Genomic DNA, 26,149 nt, shown 5'->3' with positions numbered 1-26,149 from the left:
ACAGTAGGGCTAATAATCAATTCCCCTATGGAGAAAATAAATAGAATTATTACTTCCAGAACCCGGCTGTTACACTCTATAGCAAACCACAACTATTCAATCACTTTCCAATTCCCCTACATTTTTTTTTGTTTGAGAAGCCGTTTCACTTAGACATACGTTACAATATGGAAAAGTCGCAACTTCCGTTTTATGCCGACTTTATACTAGTACTACAACAAGTGAATTACTGAACAGTTAAAGAGTACCATACCATCATATTTGTTTGCTTTAAATGCTCACTTTGTAGACTGTAACTCAGCAATTATTAATATTGTCAAATTTGTTTATTTATATTCAATAACAGCTTTCTTTGATAATGGTCAGACAAAATTAAATTATTTATAACAGAATAGTTTTAATAACATTATGCAAATAAAGTCATTAAGGCTACAAAAAAAGACCAAAGAGATCTGGTTTGAGGTATTACCGTTTGTTGTACTGCAATAACATTAACAAGTGGAATATTACATTGATACCATCCTCTCACATTATACACTATAATCCTCTTAAGGTATATACATATCATGTAAACAATGTTGCTCATGAATTCACTCATGAATCATTTCTACAAAATAATTTATACTGTAAAATCGGGATTTGAACAGTTCAACTCCAAACGTGGTATAAAATGGGAGTGTTTTATATTGTGTGTGTGTATTTGTGCATTGAGCAAAGTTGTGCAGGTTATAGTCCAATGTTGTGTCCATATTATATGGTGAGTTTGTTCCCGATTACCACAGCCACAACTTGCCAGCTCTCCCTCAGTGAATCTCCTGTAATGTCCACACACCATTAGCATCACTGACGGTATTCATCCCCTTCTTCTGTACGGTGAGCTTGTGAAAGTCAATGTGTCTGAACTCTGCTGCAAAAATCCCAAACAGCGCAAAGAAGCACATGACCAGAGCCCACTCACACATGGCAGCTTCAGAGGGAAACCCTACGCTATGGAGAGCAAACACTGAGAAGACAGAGGGTTAAGGACAACAAAATGAACACATGATAAAGTGTAGTGAAAACGCACTCATTTCAGAACTCATTTCAGTTATTAATTGTATTGTCTGTAAGAGCTGAAGGATACTGCAGATGACAAAACAAGTACACAGGCTGCAGAGGATGGCACGCACAGGCACCACCCACCAGCGGTCATGTGACGGTGGGCTGTAGTATGAAAGCCACGTCTGGACCCAGAAGTAAGCCAAACCCAGGAAGAAGGCCAGGAGCGCCCCAAGCAGATGAACCTCCTTCAATACAGATTGCTAAATGGACACACACATATGGACATAATCATGCATGTATAGCAAATAAAGGCCCTGATTATACATCAACATTCTTTTTCATTCATCGTTTAGAGGTAAAAAGAAGTTCAAAACACCTTTTCACTGGTATACTGTTTGCGAACATCTCCTGCTGAGAGCGGCATTTAGATGAATATGTAAATACTGTATGTGCTGCTCGTGTTCCGCTTTCCTCTCAATAACGAAATACACAACAAAACTGGCAGCGGTGAGAAAGCATCTGATCATAGCGATGTGGATATGTTTGCACAAGATCTGCAATTCGCCTCTCCAGCCAAGTCACGTCATGTTTATTTTAGGGCTGTCAAACGATTAATCGCGATTAATCGCATCCAAAATAAAAGTTTGTTTTTACATAATATATGTGTGTGTACGGTGTATAATTATTTTCTATATATAAATACACACACATGCATATATATATTTAAGAAATATTTGCATGTATATACTGTGTATATATATTTATATTATATATAATTTATATTATATATAAATATTTTATATATAAATAACACATTTTTCTTAAATATATATGCATGTGTGTGTATTTATATATAGAAAATAATTATACTCCATACACACACATATATTATGTAAACACAAACTTTTATTTTGGATGCGATTAATCGTGATTAATCGTTTGACAGCCCTAGTTTATTTACAAGCACATAACAACATATTGCTTTAAAGCAAGCAGATTTACAATATTAAGAATGAAAGTGTCAGTCTCACTTTAAATTAATGTAAATTTCTACTATAAAGCAGCTCTCCGGTGTGTTCATGTTAAAACTCGCGTCTGATCTCAACAGACTGAACAGGAGAAATTAACCCGAGAAGATATTATCCACGTTAAAGGTGCTCTAGGTAACTTTTTAACCTTAACTGAACAGCTTCGGAGTCAGTGGAATGGTTATATTACTTATTTCGGGTTGAATGGTGGTGGTTTCGCACCCCCCTGGTGCCCGAGAGCGGAAAAAACTCACTTGCAACTTTGGGACGCGGGTCGGTGTCAGGAAGTATCGCGTGATATCAGGTCTCGCGATGTAACGAATTGCTTGACGGCACTGCACACGTACACGCCCCTATTCAAGCACCGGCGGGCTAGCTATAAGCAAAGGGCAACGATAGATTGAGTTATGGCTGAGGCTGAGCCTGTAAAAAAGAAGCAGAAAGCTAGGAAATCTTTGTCGGAGGACCAACGAAAGAGGAAACGGGAGACTGACCGAGCAAGAAGTCAGACTCGAGTAAATATATCGGACCGGCTTTTTCAGAATGGTGAGAACTGAGAGAAACAGAAGCCTGCAAAACGGATGCTGATCCTGCTGTTGCACTTGTAAGTTAAGTATCTTTGGAATAAACTGTGTTTCATATTTAAATTTCAAGTAATTGTGACCTCAGGATGTGTGCTATTGTCTGTAAAGGTTTTTATTATGATCGCTGTCTGTTAGGGGCTTACTAGTACGCTAGATACTATAACTTTGATGTTAGGCATTGTCATTAGCAAACACGTTTGATTTCTGTAGTTGTTTGGCCGTTCCTCTGTCGGTTTTATTTGTGTAACTTACACTTTTATTTTATGTCACTAAGTCAACGCGTCTGATAGTAGGCAATATCAGACGCGCAAAATGTTGCACATATCATGATCGAGCTAGAAAAAACGTTCTGATGTTTTCTTAGACAAGCAAAGGTAAACCATCATTCTACCAGATGAACTTATAGACCTTGCTAATATAACTTTAGACAAATATTAGCCTCCGATATATATATATATTTTTATGTTCATGCCCATTCTCCCAAAAACAAACAAACAAACAAACACGAAAGCAGTAGTTCGCCTCGTTCATATCGTTCATTCCCGGTAAAAATACTAGTATGCATGACAACACAATAAATAAAAAAATCGCCATCAGTTGGAAAGAAAGTATTGCTTTACTTGCCTCGGTAGACATAACTGGTTTTGAAATAGCCGGTTCCTCTGCTCAGCTGGGTTGACAGCTGATCAGCTGGGTTGCTCGTGGGGGGGGGGGGGGGGGGGGACAACAGTTCGTTTTTACGACAGAGTGTTTGAAAGCATTATACTACCAGACACTAGGGGGAGCTCGTAGAGAAAAAACACTCAGACTTGCATAGTGTCCCTTTAAAGAAGGCGGAGCCTCAGAGACACTCCTACTGTAGTCTCAGCCTCAGACGTCACGCCCACGTGGCTAAACGTCTGATGCATCAGGCACACAAAATTGGCATAACAGCGCATCTGGGTTATAGGTCACATGTAGGCTCACTATTGGCCGACACTGGTCATGTGTGTGATGCGTGTGACGTACAAAACAGATGCGCTGCGCAGTTATACTACGTGAAAAAACTCGAGGCCCAGAGAGAAGGAAATGAATAGTGGAATAAAGTCGTTATTTTGGGGTTTTTTTGCGCACAAAAAGTATTCTCGTCGCTTTATAAACTTAAGATTGAGCCACTGTAGTCACTTGGACTATATTAACGATGTCTTTAATACATTTTCTGGGCCAGCAAGTTATAATGCCTTAGAAGCCTATGGAGGAGTGATCCAGCTCTCAGATTTAATCAAAAATATCTTAATTTGTGTTCCGAAGATGAACGAAGGTCTTACGGGGTTGGAGCAACATGAGGGTGAGTAATTACTGACAGAATTTTCATTTTTGGGTGAACTAACCCTTTAACAGACACGTGCACGCGGCAGCCATTGTAAGTCAAAAGACCATAAGAGCATATGAAGTGTGCCATTTGGGACAGAGACAAAGGCTCTGAAATGACACCAGTTCTTTGATTTTGCTTAGAGTATATCAGGGTTTTAATGCAAGAGGAAACACAAATAAGCCCAACACAATTCACAAGTAATCAAGTAACGTCCAGTCGTTCTTCACACATAAACTGTACCTGGAAGTTTCCTAGAATGGAAATGCCAATGCTAGAGATGAAGCCAAGCACCAGACTGGCTGTATTTAAATGAGACGCACAACTCAAGTCCCGGATCTGTTGAAATCTGATAGTGACAATCCACAGAGCTAAAGAAAGAAAAAGAGGTCACGCAGAAGGTACAGTACAGGAGGCCTGTTTTCAAAATGAGATGACAGGGACTCACCCAAAACACAGCAAATATTGCAGATCTGAGAAAACAGGCAGCTCTGGGGGTTGTATGAGCCACATGTGCTGAAGGAAACAATATTCATATATTATTTCTTTCTTTTAATCAGGGAATCTTAGCTAGTATCATCTTGTATGCTGTGCTCTGTTGGGCATTGTAGTATGTAGGGTGTGAATCTTTGGGTAGGCAGCATATCGATTACAATCAGGAATGACTTTTGCAAATTCAGAAATGATTCACGAGATTCAACAATACTACAATAACACTAAGAAAACAGTTTTTACATCAGATTACACCGATGTCAGAGATTGGAGATTGTATTGTAAGATCAGTAAATTGAACATAGTGATGGAAGATTTAAGTCATGATGACTCACAGTACATGCACTTTGTACTTGGAGGTCTAAATGAGCCTCCAAGTCTTGCAATGAGCAGAAGGTATAATTTGTGCTTTGTAAATGTAATCATGTAAGAGTACAGTATTCAGTTTCAATACTCAACCCAAGTACAACTACTCAAGAAACTCCACTTAAAGGTACAGACCTGATGTAAGGGAATACTGCAGTTATGTTAACAGTGTTATTGGACACTGCAATGGCATACCTGCACACAAGCAAGTACAGAAAGAGTAAAACAACAACAACAACAACAACAAAACAAAGACGATTTTGTAAAGAGTGAGCGAAACTGAAAGAAATACTCACACAACCCAAAGTCCAATTGTTCCAAACACTGCCAGAATGACAGGGAGTAACGCCCACAGCCACATGATGGACCAATAAGATAACCTGTAGATAGATAATGTGTCTCTTTACCTATTATGAAATCACATTTATTAGCATTTATAAATTTAAAATCCTGTCATCACTGTGACCAAACAAACATTCCAATGACCTAACTGTTCCCTACGAATCATTTGACAGCCTATTCGACCATCTTAAGTGAGCCAGTTTAAAATGCAACAGTGGCATTGAGAACAAGTTTAGGTCACATCACAGGAAGTGCACAGGGCAATTTAGCAATCATTCAGTCAGAAGGTATATTTTAGCATAACCTTGGTAGGCTACTGCACGAAACTGAACTAAATGCAGTTCAAAAGAATCAAGTGCCTGGCGTTTGTATTCAGGTTAATTCACCTCTGTGTTGTTGTTTGAGGGAATAAAGATGTGACACAACGGCATTATCAAGATACGTTTACTTTTATGTTAAACATCACATTATAATAATATATATTTCATACATTTTAATATAAAATGGATATATTCTATAAACATTTACATATGAAACAATATATTACATCATGTATTTTGAATAACAAAAGCCTGCATAGAAATCAGAAAGCAGCTCTAGATAAACAGAGTGAGCAAATATCTGCTTCGATTTTTACAACACCAGCAGTTTATGTAATCACAGAAGCAGTGAGTTTAAGGGAGATTCACGTTTTTCTCCACACACCATCCTGGTTACAGGTGAAGCTCAACAGGTATTTTATTCTGAACAACCATCTAAAGAAATGAAAATGGTCTCTTTACTGACTGTTAAAACTGACTGTTCTTTTTCAGCACTTTTCCGAGCTGTAGGCCTACATCTGCCAGTTTTTCTTTAAATGGCAAAGTCTGGTATGCAGATATTGAGACTACAGTTTACAGCTTCAGTGGGAATTAATATTACCGTCGGTTTCTCATGCATTATTTTCTCAGGGCAGCAGAGTACATTTGACATTCCCCTTTAAAGCTTTTCTCTCAGGGTTTCGTCTTCGTTTTTGTGGAAACTGTTCCCAACCACTATAACTTCAGATGTTAAAATCCTGTAAAACTGTTTTCATTATACCATGTATAGCCTACCAATTATTTATTTCTTATAGCCTACCAGTAGCATCCATTGAGATGTCAAACACACAACCATACGTCAAGAGATACATTTAACTATTTTTGACAACAGAAAAGACAACACAACCACCACTTTGCCTAGAATTCACTTTAAAACTTGTTAAAATCTTCAATTTAAGAAGATAAAATGTGAGAAATCTAAACTACAAGTAAAGAACTGGCATTGAAGTCAGCAAAAGAAGTTGAAGAAGTTTATAAAAGAAGCATACACATACACTACCATTCTAACATTTGGGGTCAGTATTTTTATTTTATTTTTAATTCAAGTAGGCTAATCAGCTAATCGAGAGCAGCCACGCAAACGGCCGTTCAAACCGAAAACATGACATAAGAAGTGACTCTTACCATGGGATGATTTGACAGAGTATCCGCAGGCAAATGAATCCCTGTTAATCTGCGGAATAAGAGGAGAAACGCCAGACTGGTTCAAACTGACGCTATAGTAAACGTACAACAGGTTTCAAACCCTGTGACTATGGACTTTGCGCCAGGATAAGTGATTTGGCACGACTATTGCGAGTCATTTACAGGTGTGCGTGCAATACAGTACACACACTCTTTGCTCTGTCTTGTACTAGTTCAACTTTTTACACCCACGGTTATAATAGCAAGATACACAATATCACTTAAGTGAATAATCTGTTGTTGTCCTCCCTCATTAGTTTTATTATACAGCCAGTTAATCTATTGGTAAAGGAAACCTTTAAACATCTAAATAGTGTCATTAAACCTTAACACCATGTGTATATGATTAACTAGTTCATAGACAGTAACATAAAAATACCTTTTTTTTCCCCAATACTTTAGGACTTAGGCTATTATTTAAGGTCCAATTCTCACTATTAACTAGCTGCTTATTAGCATGCATATCACTAGGACATTGGCTGTTTATTAGTACTTATAAAGCACATATTAATGCCTTATTCTGCATGACCATATTCCACATCTCTAATCCTACCCAATACCTAAACTTGAAACTTGAAAGTCATAGTCAATAGTTAGTTAATAGTGAGAATTGGACCCTAATCTAAAGCGAGACCATAATTTTACAATTTAAGGATTATCTTTTAAACATTTATTTTCATTTCAATTTTACAGTTCATATTTCCTGAGATATATTGTCTATTTAAAATATACACTCAAAAAAGATTTATACATGGTAATACCATTGTATTGTATGGTAATACCATTAAAGCTGTTATTCTGATCACAAAACCTCAGTGTCCCCATTCACAACTCATTTAAACTATTGGGGAAAATGAAACCCCTGATATTTCACTCATCACAATACAAGAGCAAAGGCCAAAATGTTTGTCAGAAGGTTTACACATCAACATTACTACACATAAGGGGTCGGTCGCACCAGCTGTGCACAACTTACAACTTAGCGTTTTGATGTAAATGGGCACTAAGTTACAACTAAGTTAGCATTACTAAGTATTGTTGCGTTATACCATTAAACTTAGATGAAGCATAACTCTACGTATAAACTAAATATTTACGGAATAAAATAGCAGACACACTGAACTACATCAATAAACTCGACATATTTCAAGTCTTTAGACATATGATAATGCTGACATATGCACTCACCTGCATTTTAAGAGAGAACATTATGTGAAAAGATTACTTTGTTAGTGGCTCTTAAACACGTACCCTTCCTAAACATTGTGCCACTGTGTGCATCTGTTCCATCGCTCCGTGTTGTGCATGTCAAATAAAATCAGTCATAATCAATAAATGTCATTTCTAATGGTTTTTGTATCAGTATTTATTTATTGATTCAAATAAAGTTTCTGAATGTTATTTATATAAAACACGCATTGTTATTCACGATTAAGTATATCATACTTAATGAATTTCTAAACTTATTTTACCGTTAGTAACGTGACATGCGACTACACATTACTTTACGGAGAGCTAACGACCAACTAGTTACGCTCTGCCTTAAGAAAAAATGGTGCGACCGAATAAAGTACAGAGTTTGTTACAAACTAGCTAGTAGTTACTAAGTCTCTAGAGTGGACTTAACGTTCCAATTTAAGAAAGAACTTACGAATGGCTGGTGCAACCATCCCTACCCTGGAGTTTGAGAACTAAATGTTGTCAAAATGTCACAAAAGAGCACACGAAAAGTTAAACAGCTTGACATTTATTTATTGTCATACAGATGCATCAGTCACAGAGTCGCATGTGTGTGTGTCTTAAAGCTCTAGTTCAATCTTCACGTCCATTTTACATTTGTATGGCTCTAGAACAGGCCTGACCTCCTCAGACAAAAATCTTGTAACCTGTGAAAGAGAGGGAGCGATTGGAAGGGTATTACAGCCTACCTCATGATTAAAACATTATGTTAATCATGTGATAAATATTATTAGGACAGCAGTAGATGTACAAGTGTGTCTAGGCTGCATGCGTGTACCTGTTGTGGGGCTCGGCCGATGAAGGTTTTGGGATCCAGAACGCTGTCCAGCTGTCCGAGTATGGGGGTGAAATATGGATCAGCCTGAACGCGAGCCAGTAGGTCATTATCTCCCCCTTCCTGTTTGACCACAGCCGCAGCTTGCTGGGACAGAACACGGATCTTCTCATGGCAGTCCTGAGTGTGTTTTCAGTACAGACATGTTAGTCAATGCTAGGCACTGTAAACATCTGCTGTGCTCACAGAAATGATATTTACAGCAAGTAAATTATTCAAACATCTTGGGGTTGATTTGCCAAAGCAAATTTATTTACAAGACAAGATTGTTCTTATTCATTAATCGCTGATTGTTCTGACCTGTCTGTTTCCTCCAGCCTTCACCATGGCCATGATGATGTTTTCAGTAGCCATGAAGGGCAGCTCATGACGGATATGCCTCTCGATCACCTATAAAAGAGAAAGAGAGAAAGATTAAAGGGGTCATGAACTGCATTGTTTTTTATGTATAATGTTCTCTGAGATCCCCTCATAATGTTATCAAGATTTTTAGATAAAAAACATAATTTAGAAGTAATAGGCTATTTTCATTCCTGTTTTTTACCCTCTCTTTGAAACAGGCTGCCGCATTCAAGACTTGGAAGTAAACGCCCACTTCTATTATTGGGTAACAGTTTTGCATATTAAAATATTTTTTCAATGTCCCCACCATTACACGTGTGCAAACCTCCAGATGTTGAAAAATGGCAACCAGTAAAATTCAGCCATACATGTTCGCGGCTTCGAGTCAGAGTCTACACCTCAAAGACAGCGTGCCAATTAATCACCTTTATTTATGTTTATTCCTTATGTATTTGTGAGGTAGTGAGCAGCTTGGTTTCTATAAAATCTGTTTTTGGACTAACAAAGAGGCTTTGAATTCTGAAACTTACAGGATTTTTTATAGTACAATGACCTCTTATAAGTCAAAAGATCAAGAACATTTTATTTCTCAATTCATGACCCCTTTAAACAGTACAGCTGTCAATTTTATGTGATAATTATCTATAATAAACTGTCTAATGTAAAGATTTTTAATTATCTTCATTTGGGGCTTTACTCATCAAATATTGTTATATGGTTTAAATATCATTAATAAATGCATTGATATAGAAAATGTTTCTTGAGCAGAAAAGCATATTAGAATGATTTCTGAAGGATCATGTGACTGAAGAAGACTGGAGTAAAGATTCTAAAATAGAGATTTGACATCACAGGAATAAATTACATATTAAAGTATTAAAATGGAAGTTAAATTGTAATAATAGTTCACAATGTTACTGTTTTTACTGTATTTTAGATTTGCTTTAGTGAGCATAAAGGACTACTTTCAAAAACAAAAATAAACTTATCAAAATCTTAAATCTTTTGAACAGTAGTGTATATGCAATTATTTGGACTAAGTAATCAGCGTCTCATTTAGTTCATTTGATAAAACCTGATACTGATAATTGCCAGCCCTGATGAAAACTTTAAAATGTGTGTTGAAAAGAGATGACCCAGAAGTCAAAACGCATTGAGAGTTGCGCACACACACACACCTTAGGATACACCACCAGCCCTTCAGTGATGTTCTGCAGAGTGCTGAGGATGATGTCAGCTGTGAGGAAGGACTCAGGCAATGAGATCCTCCTAAATAAGCACAAAAAATATACATGGATGTTGGTGAAAGAAAGAGCCTAAAGTTTCATCTTCACAAAGCCAAAATGGTGCAATGCCACATCATATGGTCAGACAACAGATGTCATAACAGTGCCTGTTAGCGCTGTCGTCCAGGGTTCTTTCCAGCCACTGCACTGATGCGGTCTGCAGAGGGTCTGACACCAGCGCCATCAGGTGGCGAGCAAGACTACAGCAGCGCTCAGCACGCATGGGGTTTCTCTTGTACGGCATGGCACTGGAACCTACAAACAGAGGAAACCATGACAGATCAGAGGTTGATTTAAAATGTGATCAAAATCCCCCGTCTCGCATACAAACTCACCAATCTGCTCTTTCTCAAACGGCTCCTCGATCTCTTTCAGATTAGCCAACAGACGAATATCAGTGCAAATCTACAGCAAAAACAGGTTGTTCTAATCAAACAAATATTGTCTGTTGCTTTTCTTTGACTATTGTGGATTGTTAAAGCAGCTAATAAAGTTCATAAAGCTGATCTGATATTCATGTCTGACCTTGTGTACCGAGGCTCCGAGGCTGGCCAGCACACAGAGCGAGTCGACATCCACCTTACGACTGTACGTCTGACCCGTCACCAAGTATGATCTAGAGAAATGGAGAACTCAATAACCATGTGCACACAAAAACATGCCCAATGTAAGTCTCCAGCCAACAACATTTAAGCGATTAGACGCATTTATTAAACAACGAAAGCAGAAATGAAATAGCCTGAGCATACTTTTTAAATCCAGCCATCTCAGTGACCTTCCTATCCAACTCCTCCACCTAAGAGAGAAAACAGTCAAAAGTCAGTTCAACCATAGAATATACTAGAGCTGGGACGATACACCTATCCGATAATATCACGATTTTGGCCGTTCATTTACATGACAACGGCGTTTTGGGGGACTGAAAGCGTAAACTTTAAAAAAAAAAAAGGTTTCAAAGTGCAAGTTTTTGAAAACTATACTGTTATCATCTCCACATGTGAATTTGTGAAAACGCTAATGTCATATGCACATGCGTATTACGTGTTCAGTCTTTGGGTGGGTAGTGTTTCTTTATAAAGTGACTTCGTCAACTACTGGCCTGGCATGAATTATACAGAGTTTTTAGTCGTTTTCGCGGACCTGTGTGAACAGGGAGCGTTTTGACAACGTTGTCGTCTGTACGCGAAAATCGCAAAGAAAAACGTTTCCGTTTGTAGTACATCTTTGTCGTGTAAACGTACCCTAAATGTATTCCCTAAAAGCACAAAGGTCAAATGTAAGGTCAGTAAGATTTTTTAAATATTTATGAAAGAAGTCTCTTACGCTCATCAAGGCTGCATGTTTTTGTTAAAAATACAGTGAAAAAAAGTAATATTATGAAATATTATTGCAATTTACAAAAAAATATTTTCTATGTTAATATATTATTTTGAAATGTAATTTATTTCTGTGATGTCAAAGCTGAATTTTCAGCATCATTCCTCCAGTCTTCAGTGTCACATGATCCTTAAGAAATAATTTTAATATGCTGATTTTCTGCTCAAGAAACATTTCTTAACATAATTATTTTATTATAATGTTGAAAACAGCTTCACTCTTAAATATGCTTAATATTTTTGTGAAAACCTCCCTACATTTTATTCACGAGTTAAAATAACATTTATTTCAAATCTGGGTTTTTTTCTTCTCTAATAATGCTGAAGTCTTTACTGTCACTTTTACTTAATTTCATGCATCCTTGCTGAATAAAAGTATGGATTGATTTATTTATAAAAAAATACATTAAAAAAAAAAAGATTTAAAAAATCGTACTGACCACAAACTTTTGAAAGGTAGTGTGTATAGTATGTATGCTGGAGACAAAGTGCACACTACTAGGTATAAAGTAAGCCAGTGTTAAGGTATAAAGATCAGATTCAGCTGTTGATTTTCATGCAGCTGCATTCACCTTCTCATGATCCCCCTGGAAGAGCTGCAGGAAGCTGGCCTGAGTGCCTGTGGTTCCTTTGACGCCCCGGAAGCGCAGGTCCTCTCTTGCACGCTGAAGATTACGCATGTCCATGACCAGATCCTGCAGCCACAGACACGCACGCTTCCCGACAGTAGTCAGCTGAGCTGGTCTGAGGAAAAGATGGGGGCGAGGAGAGGGGAAATAAACCCACAACCAGTCTAGTATTGTTGTATTAAATGAAGAAAAGATGAAAGGAAGGAATATGAAAAAGAAAAAATTTGAAGAAAATGAATAATGCTGTATGGGTTAAAAAATTAGTGAATGTTGATAAGACGTGTCAAAGATTAGATGGACAGATCATAATTGAATAGACGATGGGGAGGAAGAAAGGAAAACGGTAGAAACAATTAATTTTACATGCACACTTTAAACATGCTCTAATATCTAAATACTTATTTGAGAGGTTTAGTACATGCACTGAACACTGAATTTACTCACTGATAGTGGGTGAAGCCTAAAGTCGGCTGGTCAGCGTATTTCTCTGCAAAGTTAGCCAGCCTGTCAATGACACGAGCCAACTATAGAAGAGAGAATGTTTGAAAACAAACACTTTACTGCAGTGGATGGAAATTATGGCCAAATTTTTTTTCACATTTAAAATTAGCATGATTAAGGCTTTTTATTACTGCATTTAATTAACATTTTAAGCATTAAGTAAATAAACTATGTTTTAAACATACATTTATTTGCCAATTTGACAAGTGATTTATTGTTTGTTACATTTAACTACATTTCTTAAATGAATTAGACCATTTTACACTATTTATTTGTCGAAATAATTGAATACAGTACAGTGGTGGTCAAAATTGATGGCACCCCTGATAAATATGATAAAAAATGGCTGTAAAAAATAAATCTGCATTGTTTATCCTTTTGATCTTTCATTCAAAAAATTCACAAAAATCTAACCTTTCATTGAAGTAAAAGAATTGAGAGTGGGGGGAAATCACATTATAAAATTAATGTTTTTCTCCAAAACACGCTGGCCATAATTGTTGGCACCCTGTTATTAAATACTTTCTGCAACCTCCTTTTGCCAAGATAACAGATCTGAGTTTTCTCCTATAATGCCTGATGAGTTTGGAGAACACCTGACAAGAGATCAGAGACCATTCCTCCATACAGAATCTCTCCAGATCCTTCAGATTCAGAAGTTCATGTTGGTGCTTCTCTTCAGTTCAGCCCACTCATCAGGTCAGGGAACTGGGACGGTCATGGCAGAAGCTTCATTTTGTGCTCAGTTACCCATTTTTGTGTTGATTTTGATGTTTGTTTTGGACCGTTGTCCTGATGGAAGATCCAACCACGGCCCTTTATAAGATTTCTAGCAGAGGCCGTCAGGTTTTGATTTTTTAACTGAATATGCTGGAGTTTATTTTTGGAGGAGCAAGGAGCATTTTTCTTGAAACCCTCCCAAACAACATGTGGTGATGTAGGGGTTGTTTGATAATTTTTTTTTAGGCTTTCTGACCCCAAGACTCAACTAATCTCTGCAATTCTCCATCTGTGATCCTTGAAGAGTCTTTGGCCACTCAAACTTTCCTCCTCACCGTCCATTAAGACAATATAGACACACGTCCTCTTCCTGGCAGATTCGTAACATCTTTAGTTGATTATAACTTCTTAATTATTGCCCTGATGGTCAAAATGGGGATTTTCAATTCTTTAGATATTTTCTTACAGCCACTTTCTATTTTGTGATCCTTAACAATCTTTCGCTGCACATCAGGGGCCGTATTCACAAAGCATTTTATCTTACCACTAGGAGTACTCCTAAATCGCACTAAAAGATTTTAGCTAGGAGTTTTCTCTTAAAAGTTATTCACAATGCCTTTCAGACTACTCTTAGTAAAGAAAAATGACAACTCCTAAACTAAGAGTGAGTCTTCGTTGCTATGGACGACGTCATTACTCATGCACGAGCTTGACTGAAGTGACCACCTTGATTGGCTGATGATTGTAACGTGGGAATGATTCCAAACACCTCCCCTACGATGATGAGTGACAGGTGACAGGTCTGAGAATGCATGCGCTACACAAGTAGTGCGAAGGACGGAAGATGATGAATAACTGAATAAATAGCCTAAATGAATAAAGAGTAAGGCAAAACAAATAGCCTAGTAGCCTAATGAAACATATGGATTGATGCAATATCTTTGCAACATTATTGAATTAATCTGTCACTATATGCCTCTGCCTACATTTGCAAAGAGAAGAACATTTTAATTTGATTCACAATGAAACATTACAATTAGTTTACATGCAATGAGTAGCCTAGTTTTGGTTGTTGTTGGTGGCGTTATTGCATCCCTAGTTATGCCTAAAATGCAAAATTGTTCCCTCGCGATTGGAAGCTCCTGTAGCCGCCGCCGCATACGCATTTCAAAACATGAAACAACCCAACCCACAAAACAACCCAACGTGAAATGCCACAAAAAGCGGTTTGTGAATAGGTCTTCGTGAGTTAGGAGTCCTCTCGACTTCTTTTAAGCTGTCCCAGGCTTAGGTGCTACTTTTAGGGCTAAAATGCTTCATGAATTACTCTTAGTCAAAAAAATGAGTCCTAAAGTTACGAGTGACACGCCCATTATTTTTAGGAGTTGCTCCTAAATTCGCCAGTTAGGAGCTACTTTTAGCCTTAAAATTCTTTGTGAATACGGCCCCAGAACTATATTCTTTGGTTTTACTCATTGTGATGGATGAGCAAGGGAATTTGGCCTTTGTGTTTCCTCATATTTAAACTCCTGTGAAACAAGAAGTCATAGCTGGACAATTTCATGTTCCTAGTCACCCTGATGTGCTAAAAAATTTAAATATTAATGGGAATATACTTCAGAGATATTTTTCTCATAAAAAATTCTAGGGGTGCCAACAATTATGGCCAGCGTGTTTTGGAGAAAAACATTTATTTCATAATGTGATTTACCCCCCAATTTCAATTATTTTACTTCAATGAAAGGTTAGATTTTTGTGAATTTTTTGAAGGAAAGGATAAAAAATGCAGATTTATTTTTTACAGCCATTTTTTATCATATTTATCAGGGGTGCCATCAATTTTGACCACCACTGTACATTGATAATTCATTTCTTAATTTTATATTTAAATGGAACTAAGAACCTTAATAAGCATCAGTTGTCATAAGCTGGAAAATATCAGAAAGTCAAACCTTGGGTAGCAGAATGTCAAATCCATCACGCAGCATTATCAGATCCTACAGATAAAGCATACACACATTTCAATAAGACCATTTTAAAATAATATACTGACTTTAGAACAACATGCTTTTTCTTAGAAGGATTTTGCATGGTTTGCATGGATTTTGCATTCAGCAGCACTTCCACTGAGTCCAATTAATAGGAACAGATAGTGGTGTGATAATATTTTTGCCTCACCGTGTTGTCTCCCACATAACAGGAAGTGGCGCCCAAGTGGATGATGGGAGCAGCAGTGGGACAGCAATGAGCGAACGTGTGCACATGAGCCATGACATCATGCCTCAACTTCTTCTCTTCCTCTGCAGCCATGACGAAATCGATGTCGTCCGCGTGAGACTCCATCTCACTCACCTGGGCATCGGTTATGGGGAGACCCAACGCCTGCAGACAGAATATTAGAGCGATAAAGGAATGTATTAAAAATAGATTGCATTTTCACGCATTTAACATTCCCATTGTAATTCAAGCACCAAGTTGCAATATGCAGAAGCTTGTTAGTAGCTTATGTTTTTTCACATCTGAGGTATGACTGCATGTACTTTATGTTGTAGATAGAACAAGTATCATGAAAGTCACAAAACCCATTAGAACTTTTACAGGGCTTGAAAATTATTTATTTTATTCTGTGTTGCAGGACTACAATCTGAACAGCTCCATTCACAATAAAGCTTATTGTTAACAATGTTAAAGAAGCACAATAGACCAAATATCATATTGGTTATCATCCAATTTCAGAGATTTTGTTCAATTATATTATAATCTTTTCATATTAATTAATATTAATTATTAATGCATTCCCATTTCTATTATCTTTATCATTTACCATATTTACCATATTCTCTTGGTTATTTTTAGCAAATCTTATGATGAATATCCATTTTTCATATGGCTCATTTTAAATGTTGTCATATCTAACTTCACTTGTAGCATTTTAAAAAGTTTATTCTATTTATTTAATGCTTTAGCTAATTTATTATAAAATTATCATAAATATACATTTCAAAGTAATTATTTGCTAATTACATCCAGAGGTGGACAGTACCAAAGTACATTTACTTGAGTACTGTACTTAAGTACACTTTTTGAGTATCTGTACTTTACTTGAGTATTATTTTTTTCTGGAAACTGTTTTACTTTAACTTCACTACATTTGAAAGACAAATATCGTACTTTTTACTCCACTACAATTCTGTCAGGTCCTTGAGTAGAAAGTAGTAACGTCAGTCAGGGGATGATTTTGATTGCAGGGGTTGCATTTGGGTTGGAAATGAAAGTCGGATTGACGTCAGAACCCGACTGATGATTTTCGTTTTCAACCACAATACAACGTCTGTCCAACGTTGGAGATTAATGTCATATTATTTTGATAATATATTTGTATTTATTCATAAAAAGAAAAAAATAGTTTTCTGAATAAAATACATTTCATAGGACTCTTTTATTCTTAAACAGTTTAATAAATTATTAATGTTAAAAATAAGCTGTTGATCTGATTCATCATCCATTATTGAATTTAGTTGATTAGACAAGTTTTATTGAAATTAATAAACAAAACAAACCAAATGGTTTTCGAATTTGTTATAATAAAATAATTTGTTCAACCAAAAAAAGCCTGTTTTCATTCATTTAACCGTCATTTTATCTGATGATAATAATAACAACAACCATAATTTAATAACACCGTTTATTTGAATATTTATTTAATAATTGATTAATACTGTAAACCGTGATAATTTCTAAGATGGTTATCATACGGTGAAAATCTACAACCTGGGAGAGTCCCCCACCTCGCCCCGCCCCCGCAACCGCGGTTTAAAAAGTAACTCAGTAACTTTTACTCGGAGTAAATTTTAAATGAGCTACTTTTTACTTTTACTTGAGTAGATATTTAGACCTGTAATTTGACTTGTACTTAAGTAAAATTTCATTGAAGTAATAGTACTTTTACTTGAGTAGAATATTTTAGTACTCTTTCCACCTCTGGTGGTAGCCTACCACGGTACACTGATGGTATTAAATAGTAATATTATTGTACATTATTTAATATATACCGTAGTACTGAAATTTGTGTAGGCTAGGGATGCAACAATACAGTTAGCCCACGGTTCAATACATACCTCGGTTTTTTAACCACGGTTTTCGGTTCGGTTCGGTTCTGATGGCTTGACACATAATAGTGTTTTTTTGTTATTCTGTGCTTAGGCAATAGGAACAGTAAGAGGTTAAGGAGAAAAAAAATAAAAACGATTTATTGCAATACTCCTTTATTTTACTTAAAAGCTAAGCAAAGTCCACTAGTTCTTAGTGTATTGTATAATATACAATTAACACTGACATCTCTTTACCTCAGAGCGTCCGTTAACTGAATGTCACCTGAAAATCCGATAACATCAGCAATTTTCATTCAAGCAGCTGATTTCTGTGAATGAATGTAAAACTAAATGTATATTGCAGCACAGGGTGAAGTCATACATTAACGACGATTTGAGACAAATAAATGTACATTTAATGTAAAACTATAGATGGCATTCTGTGGCGCGGCAGGATTTTGAACACGGTCCTGAGCCGAAAGGCGCCGACGGTGTGTGTAGCGCTACGTACACTCATAGAGAATAATGTTTTCGAATTTAAAAGACGTGGCGCTGCGCGTCCGGTGTGCGACCCCTTTAAATTGACCATTTCAAATAAACATATTTGTGCCTTCAGACAGTGATATTGGGTGATGGCGCCGCAGATGTGCAGTCATGTTGGAAGTGTCTCCGTTTGAGTAGGCTACACGTGTAAAACAATGCTTGCACACAGTTATTTTTATTGTTTACCGTTTTTTCTTCCTCGGCACTATACTCAACGGCAAAACCGAAATGTCCCCACACCACGGATTTGAAAGACGCCGGCGCTTCCTCGTACTGTAGCCTCACTTCATCGCCGCTCGCCATGTTAAAGTGTGGAATGATGGTTAAGCGCCCCCTAAATTTAGAGCATATTGAATATTTACTCGCGGGGAATTTCCTTATCAGCTTGTAGACTTACAGGCACACACAAACAGTCAATTCGGAGAGAAATAAAACGCACATAAATTATTTAAACGTAAAACCGAAAAAACCGCAATTCACAAGCGCGTATTGAACCGTGGATGTCGTACCGAACGGTTCAATATTATATTGAGAATTGTGGCATCCCTAGTGTAGGCTACCCTGCTATAAGGCATTTTCAAGAGTATTATCATTGTACATGAACAGAACAAAAATTGTACCTTGGAACTTCTTGTAATTAGTGGTTATAGCATGGTTGGTGACTGTATTAATACCATGGTAGTGACATTTACCATGATACTGAATCCCTACTATAATTATGTTCCATGGTATTTGGTGGTACTATGGTAAAAGTCCAAAAAGCAAAACATGACTATGTGTCTAAAGCCATTGTAGTGCCATGTAATTTGATGTAGTAGTGTGTTTTGGTATGCAGTATATAAACCTTATACCTCTGTTTTAACTGTCATGTCTAGCTCCGTATATGTCAGGTTAAAGGTCACTTAATCTCTCAAAACATAAGCTCACAGTAACTCAGCAGTTTAGATGATAGTGTAGGAACCAGTATTAGAAGAGAACTCTCAAATTCAGATAACAGATATTCAGTTTGCTGAGATTAACAATAGTTGAATTGATAACAAATCAAATTATTGACTGTTGACCGGTGGACTTTGCTGGTTTAGCTGACATGGGAAGGCTTGCATATTGGTTGTTTCTTTGAAGTGTGTATAGAAATCAATAACTAAGATTTTGTGATCGCCCACCCAGTCACCCATAAATCTCCAAGTAAATGCCGCAGTCTGTTCAATTAGCACTGGGCAATGTTAACTGAACACACACATCTGGTCACATGGTGGTCATTCTCTGACCCGATGATGAGACAGAAAGGTTTCTGTTTGCTGCTCTGGAAGTAAAGTCACGCTGCAAAACTTTACTAATCCAGTCCTTGGGACGCACAGTTCTAGACGAAGCCCTGGGAAAGATTGTACAAGTGTGTGTTTCCAAAATAACTAAAGTAAATGTCAGGGTAACAGGAGAGTGACTTATGTGGGTTGACCTTTAACCTCTCTCTGTGTATTGCTAATGATGAAACAAATATGCTGATAAAATATGTTACAGCAAAATTATATGAGGATGCAATGAGGATGAGGATTCTGGCCGATGTAATCAGAGATGGACAAAGTACACAACTTCCTTACTTGAGTGAAAGTACAGATACTACTGGTCAAATATTACTCCGTTACAAGTAAAAGTTGTAAAGACCGATTTTTACTTAAGTAAAAGCACAGAAGTACTTGTTTTTAAAAGTACTTAAGTATCAAAAGTAAATGTCAATGCATTGTTTTATTATTGCGTGTAATACTTACAGTACCTTATGCCTCTGAATCTAAGCCTGCCTACCCTCATATCAATATCACATTTATTTCTAGAACATAGTTCCAGTAGTGGGATTGAATGTGAGATTGAATAAGTGCACTCAATAACGTCCACAATGGTTTCGGACACCCAAATGGCTGTTCCCTCAAATAGTGCCCTATTTTTTATAACAAGTTTTTTGGCTTTTAGTATGAATATGTTAACCTTACTGTTATCTATAAGCTAGTTTGCTCCAAAACAATGATGAAATTTGCATTTAGAAGACCAAACCCAACGTTGAAAATGAAAATCAGGTTGATGTCAGAATCCAACGCCGGATTGACATTAATCTCCAACGTTGGACAGACAGACGTTGTATTGTGGTTGAAAACGAAAATCGGGTTGACGTCAGAAACCAACACCAGTCGGGTTCTGACGTCAATCCGACTTTCATTTCCAACCAAAATCGTCCTTTTTCTTTTTCCTTTTACAGCCACTTTGCATCCACATTTTTTGCAAATTGTATCTATCCTAGAGGACAACCACGCGCAGTCGTTTACATCCAAATATTGCCCATACTGATAATGGTTCGCTTTCGACGGTGTTGCATCTCTTTTTTTCTTTTGCATCACTTTTTTTTCTTTTGCACCACTTTTTTTCTTTTGCACATTTGTTCTCCCGCCTTTGCAGTAGTTTCCGGAGCGCGATTTCCCCCCTTGTTTTATCATTTATTTTAGTTATTTTTTTACTCAGTAACGGATATGGTTTAAATGTAGAGAGGTACAATACTTCAATCAAAACGTACTTAAGTAAAAGTAAAATTACAGATTTTAAAAACGACTTAAAGTATAAGTGCACAAAAAAAAAACTACTCAATTACAACGCGAGTCAATGTAATCGTTACTTTCCGCATCTGGCTACCACCACAGTACTTCTTTGTATAGGCAAGTTTGTCAGCCTGGTCCACTTTTAAAACATTAAATATTTCAGCACAGCTCATGTCCAAACTTTCAAACTATTTTTAGACTAAGAAAGTTGGCAACTTGAGATCTCCACTCACTCACTCACTCACTCACTCAAGGTCAAAAACTCAAGACAGTATCACACACTTGGCATTCAGAGGATCACAATAACAACAAAATTATCAGTAGACAGTCTGTAGGAATACACGTAAGAGAAATATCCAGACCTTCTCAGCCTTAGCGAGAAAAATCCACAGTTTTCTCCATGTGGTGAATTTTTTCCTGTCGCTGAAGTTATAGGCCATCTCTTTGCTGGCGTACCGCGACACCAGCGGTGAGCGGTATTTCATGAACTCGTCCCCGGATCCCTCCATCCCAGTAGCGGATCAGTGAAGCGCCCAGTGCCGCGAACACAAGACTGTGTGAAGATGAGCTCTGTTGCAACTTGTGTTCATGAGGAGACCTGCAGGGTTTACGACAGTTCTAATAGATCGGCGGCACAGTCATTGGGTGGACTTCTTCTTCTTTCAGTTTAATGGCGGATCGCACACCAGCATTTATAGGTGCATACCGCCACCCCACTGTACAGGAGTGTGTAATATCAGGGTTTTGCATTCTTCAGGTCAAGAATTTTATTTTATTTTTTATTTTTTTATTAATAATACACACACACACACACACACTCCCAGCTATATACATATACACACACACATATACATATACACACACATATACACATACATGCAGATATACATACTCATATATAGAAAAGAAACTAACTCAAAATAACTATACCTAACCTATATAATGTGATCTAATCCTGAATTTCTTAAAAAAGAGAAAGAGAGCCTCCCAACAATCTAAAATCCTTCCTAAAATCCCTTCCAAATTCCATCCACGTTCTAATCCGTACATCTTGTAACGTAAAATGATCCTCTCAGAACTGTAGTTATTACACCACAAAATAACATGCTCAACATTTTCTGGTACATTACAACTGTCACATTTCTCAGAAACTCATTTTGTCATTAAATAAAAGTTGACTTTAATCCAGCGTGTCCAAGTCTTAGCCTTGCAAGAGCCACTTCCTCTTTTCTACACCTCCCTTTATATGTTTTCACCGTGATTGATTTTTGTATGTTATAAAAGTGTCTTCCTTTGTTATCTGAGTCCCACTTCTTCTGGCACAAATCCCTCACTACCTTTTTGATTAATGATTTGACCTCACCTTTTCCAAATGGAACTTTCATAATTTCATTCTTGTTTAATTTCAACGCTCTCTTTGCAATCTCATCTGCCTTCTCATTTCCCTCTACACCAGCATGAACAGGAACCCAACAAAACTGTACATCAGTTCCAACTCTTTGTATTGTTAACAGTGTTGTAAATATTTCCAACAATAAATCATCTCTAGGGGTTTCTTTTGAGTTTAAGCTACTAAGAGCTGCAGCAGAGTCTGAAAAAATTACAACTCTCTCCGGCCTCACCTCTTCTATCCATTGTAATCCTAGGATTATGGCAATAATTTCAGCAGTAAAGTATAGATGCTCCATCATTAATTATATTGCAACATTAAACTCCGGTATACTCCTGCTCCAACATGCTCACTCCTTGGGTCTTTAAATCCATCAGTAAATATTGTCATGTAATTATAATAATTCATTTCCACATAATTATGAACCAAACACACAATATTATCCACATTCCTTTCAGACCATGCTCTCTTCTGTTCTATAAGATGAAAGTCCACCTTGGGCACTTGGAATATCCATGGAGAAACATTACCCCATACAGTGTTTGGTCCATACTCAACCCTGTTTAGTCCATATTCCTCAGCTACTGTAGAAATATTCCAACCAAATCCTTTACATTTTCTTTGTTGTGCATATTCACAACAATCACTTAGCACTTTTATAGCGGGCTGTTCCTCTCCAGATCCTTTTAGCTTTACCCAATATGCCAATGATAACTTTGAACGTCTTAAATACTGACGCTTAAGGCTCTGAACTGAATTTTATCAAGTTTTTCCAAAATACTTTTAGCTGCTGCTCCATATACCATACACCCATAATCAAGACACGACCGTATTAAAGCCCTATAAATATCCATAAGTGATAATTTGTCTGCTCCCCATTCATACCCAGTAATTGATCTCACTAGGTTTATCACCTTTTTACATTTAGTTTCAATCTGATTAATATCTCATATACATTTCTCATCAAACCATATAGGGGGAGAGTGGGGTGAGTTGTGCCAGTTTTTACTCAAAGTGACTTTAAAGTGAGGCCATGACAGTAATGCCTTCAACTTAAGGATGTACATGTATTTCAGGATGTTGTGCATCCCTGAGAATAATAACTTTGGATCTGAAATAAATAGTTTCAGAAATATAGCTTTTGGGAAAAAAGTGGTCTCATGGCACAACTTGCCCCTGGTGCGGGGTAAGTTGTGCCTTTTGGGGAAATATGTTGGGGTAAATTGTGCCAGTGCTTTCTGAAGTAAAACAGAACATTTTACTGTTATGAACCGTATGCTATATGAAAGCAAGACAAATTCAATACAAAATTACTAATTTAAGGTTTATTTAGATATTGTCACCCTGGAATACCATAGCATGCGTTTTTCCTACTATGGTCAATTGCATAGGGATTTTGTATTGAACACAACTCTGGATCACAGTGTCACAGAGACAAGGGGGCGGGCTCATTTTACTCAGACGACCAATCAGTCTCTCAGGATCATTGTGAAGCTATCAAGCTACGCCCTAGCAACCATTTAGAGCACCATAGCAACACAATATATGATATTTGTGAATCATTTCAGGCAAAAAAGGCTTTGGCAATAGATGCCTGTTGACATAGCACTGTCTGTCAATTATGTAACATAAGAATAAAGTTACTAGGCTAATTTCTAAACATCCTATTGTGACTTAGCCTCTTAAAAACTGAATAAAACTTCTCTTTATTAACATAGTGCAAACTCAAAACTGAAATCAGTGTTACCTAAATTAAACAAATAACAGGTAGGCCTAAGTCAAACACTGATGAGGCCAGCCCATCTCCTCACTTCTCAAGATTATCCCCTGTGAGTATGTAGGTCTCCAGGTGGTCTGGATCTGGCACAACTTACCCCATGCCCTTTGGCACAAATCACCCCAGACCCAAAAGTTTGAATAATTAGCATGATCCAGCAGTTAAGAGCTAACATCATGCTAACTGTATAGACTCATTGTGTAGCCTACTAAAGCACTAAAACATGTGTGAAATGTTTTCAAACTTGTCTATAATTGTCCAGACACTACAATCAAAAAACCTTAATCATAGAAAATTTACTTTGAAAGGGAAAAAACAGTTTTTTGCACTAAAATTTGCTTAACTCTCATGCCATGTATCTCTCTTCTTTGGAGGATGAGTAAAATTGATTGCTTTTCAAAATTATGTGGTCACATGACCAAATTATTCTATGGTTTTCCAGAACAAGGGGTGGAACTACTTCCCCCCCTGGCACAAATCACCCCACAGCCCTAAGAATTTGAAATTTGTTACCTTTTCCATGCTTTGACCATATAATTTAAGATACTCTATCTGTCCTTTTCAGTAAAAAGCATGAAGCTTGACTTTTCAATTGACATTTTAAATCCCTATTCATACGACCATCTTTCAATATTCAATATAGCATTCTGTATACTAGTAGTCACATGTTTAGTATTTTCCCCCTTTTCCATATAGCATCATCTGTATAGTGATGAGTTTTTAATTCATTTGAAAAATTAATAAACAATATAATTTTTTTTTAAACTAAGACTGAAATAAATGCTATATGTGTATATATGAAGAGTTCAGATGCAAAAGCCTCTAAATGCCATCTGAAATTTTCTCATAGAATGATCATTTTTATCAAGCTCGTATATTTAAATTCAATAATTTCACTTAAATGGCAATGAAGATTACCTATTAATTGTCATTTAAGTGAAATTACTGAACTTAAATATACAAGCTTGATAAAAATGTTCATTCTATGAGAAAATTTCAGATGGCATTTAGAGGCTTTTGCATCTGAACTCTTCATATATATTACCATAAAATATTTATGTTCAATATGTGTAATTAAATAAATATTACACAAAAGCTATAATGACATTGGATATACTGTATCATCTCAAGCAAGGCTCTTTGATAATGCTTTCTTTATTGAGACAGTATCCTACTGGTCCTCACTGGCCTATTGTCCTCTGAAGAGGACATTATATTTTAGTGAAGTTCTCTGACAACATACATGTCATATGTTTAAGTCTGGATGTCCTGTAAAGAATACATTCAGGGTTTTTCAGAGATTCCAAATGTTTGGAGGTTTCACCATGACAATTCCTTCTCCTTGGTCTCCATTGCCTCCATTGCCATCGGACTAACTTTCTAATTGTTTGTTGTAAATAAACATCTCAGGATGTTGTGGGTTTATGGGGTTTCAAATCAGTACATTACTTTTTGTTATGAAACAGTGCATCGATTTCATATCATTTTGCCCCAAGAACACATTAATATGTAAATAAGATTCACTGATACATTGAGAATAGATACATTGTTTCGAATAGGACTACCCATTTATGGCCATTTTACACACATATTGTATAAAGCAAAATAGTATATCAAATTATTCTGTTCCATCTTTTATATATAGTTGAGAATCATCCTTAAACAAAGTTTGATTTAAAAAAAAAAATAGCCTAAAACCTAAAAATTGATTGGTGAATGAACAAAAAATGACATTCTTTTTGTCTTTTTCTTTTCTTTTCATTTCTTTCTTTCTTTCTTCTTCTTCTTCTTTTTTTAAATAACTATAAACTAGAATAAACTATCTTTTTTTCTCCCATTTGTTTCTTATACTCCAAACAATGCAGATATTAAAAAAAAAAAAAAAATCACAAAACTTTTTTTCCTGGTTCACAGGAGGACATTCATGAAGCAAGAGTTGCATTTACTATTTTTTTAAAACAGATTTTAAGATGAGTACTGAAACTTTGTCGAATATGAAACACCGAACCCTAGACTTTGAATCCTAGAATTTGTAAAGCTTTTCAAATTTATGTAATTTCCCTTAATTAATTAGTTTATTTATTTGTTCT

General features: G+C 36.6%; 2 protein-coding genes across 2 annotated transcripts; both read right to left on the bottom strand.

The window, feature by feature from the left end:
* Positions 1-315: 315 nt before the first annotated feature.
* tmem150b (transmembrane protein 150B) lies at positions 316-7,079 on the bottom strand. The gene is made up of 7 exons (XM_079854745.1): positions 6,689-7,079; positions 5,159-5,242; positions 4,998-5,057; positions 4,453-4,520; positions 4,248-4,375; positions 1,124-1,301; positions 316-1,003 (listed from the first exon to the last, which is right to left on the bottom strand). Exons 2-7 carry the CDS (start codon positions 5,221-5,223, stop codon positions 804-806), a joined length of 699 nt encoding a protein of 232 aa, XP_079710871.1. The 5' UTR covers positions 5,224-5,242; positions 6,689-7,079; the 3' UTR covers positions 316-803.
* A 1,395-nt stretch (positions 7,080-8,474) lies between these two features.
* Positions 8,475-21,602, bottom strand: adsl (adenylosuccinate lyase). Its single transcript, XM_079874406.1, has 13 exons — positions 21,255-21,602; positions 15,855-16,058; positions 15,629-15,673; positions 12,900-12,979; positions 12,399-12,570; positions 11,200-11,246; positions 10,976-11,066; positions 10,786-10,855; positions 10,558-10,705; positions 10,343-10,433; positions 9,123-9,212; positions 8,766-8,942; positions 8,475-8,634 (listed from the first exon to the last, which is right to left on the bottom strand). Exons 1-13 carry the CDS (start codon positions 21,399-21,401, stop codon positions 8,548-8,550), a joined length of 1,449 nt encoding a protein of 482 aa, XP_079730532.1. The 5' UTR covers positions 21,402-21,602; the 3' UTR covers positions 8,475-8,547.
* Between the last annotated feature and the right edge of the window lie 4,547 nt (positions 21,603-26,149).

The sequence above is a fragment of the Squalius cephalus genome (assembly GCF_949319135.1).
Source record: "Squalius cephalus genome assembly, chromosome: 1".
Taxonomy (NCBI): domain Eukaryota; kingdom Metazoa; phylum Chordata; class Actinopteri; order Cypriniformes; family Leuciscidae; genus Squalius; species Squalius cephalus.
The sequence above is the reverse complement of the archived record's forward strand: the minus strand, read 5'-3'. Positions and strand labels throughout refer to the sequence as shown.

Bases quoted from the DNA above. Each gene is read 5' to 3' on its own strand.
- adsl (XM_079874406.1), bottom strand. From the start codon at position 21,401: ATGGAGGGATCCGGGGACGAGTTCATGAAATACCGCTCACCGCTGGTG. The intron at 10,706-10,785 runs GTGAGTTTGTAT...CTCTGTTTGTAG, and splicing joins GTTTGAGAAAGAGCAGATTG to GTTCCAGTGCCATGCCGTAC. The intron at 10,434-10,557 runs GCACTGTTATGA...GTGCTTATTTAG, and splicing joins CTGGACGACAGCGCTAACAG to GAGGATCTCATTGCCTGAGT.
- tmem150b (XM_079854745.1), bottom strand. From the start codon at position 5,223: ATGTGGCTGTGGGCGTTACTCCCTGTCATTCTGGCAGTGTTTGGAACA. The intron at 1,302-4,247 runs GTACAGTTTATG...GTGTCCATTTAG, and splicing joins CCATTCTAGGAAACTTCCAG to CAATCTGTATTGAAGGAGGT. The intron at 1,004-1,123 runs GTATCCTTCAGC...CTGTCTTCTCAG, and splicing joins TACTTGTTTTGTCATCTGCA to TGTTTGCTCTCCATAGCGTA.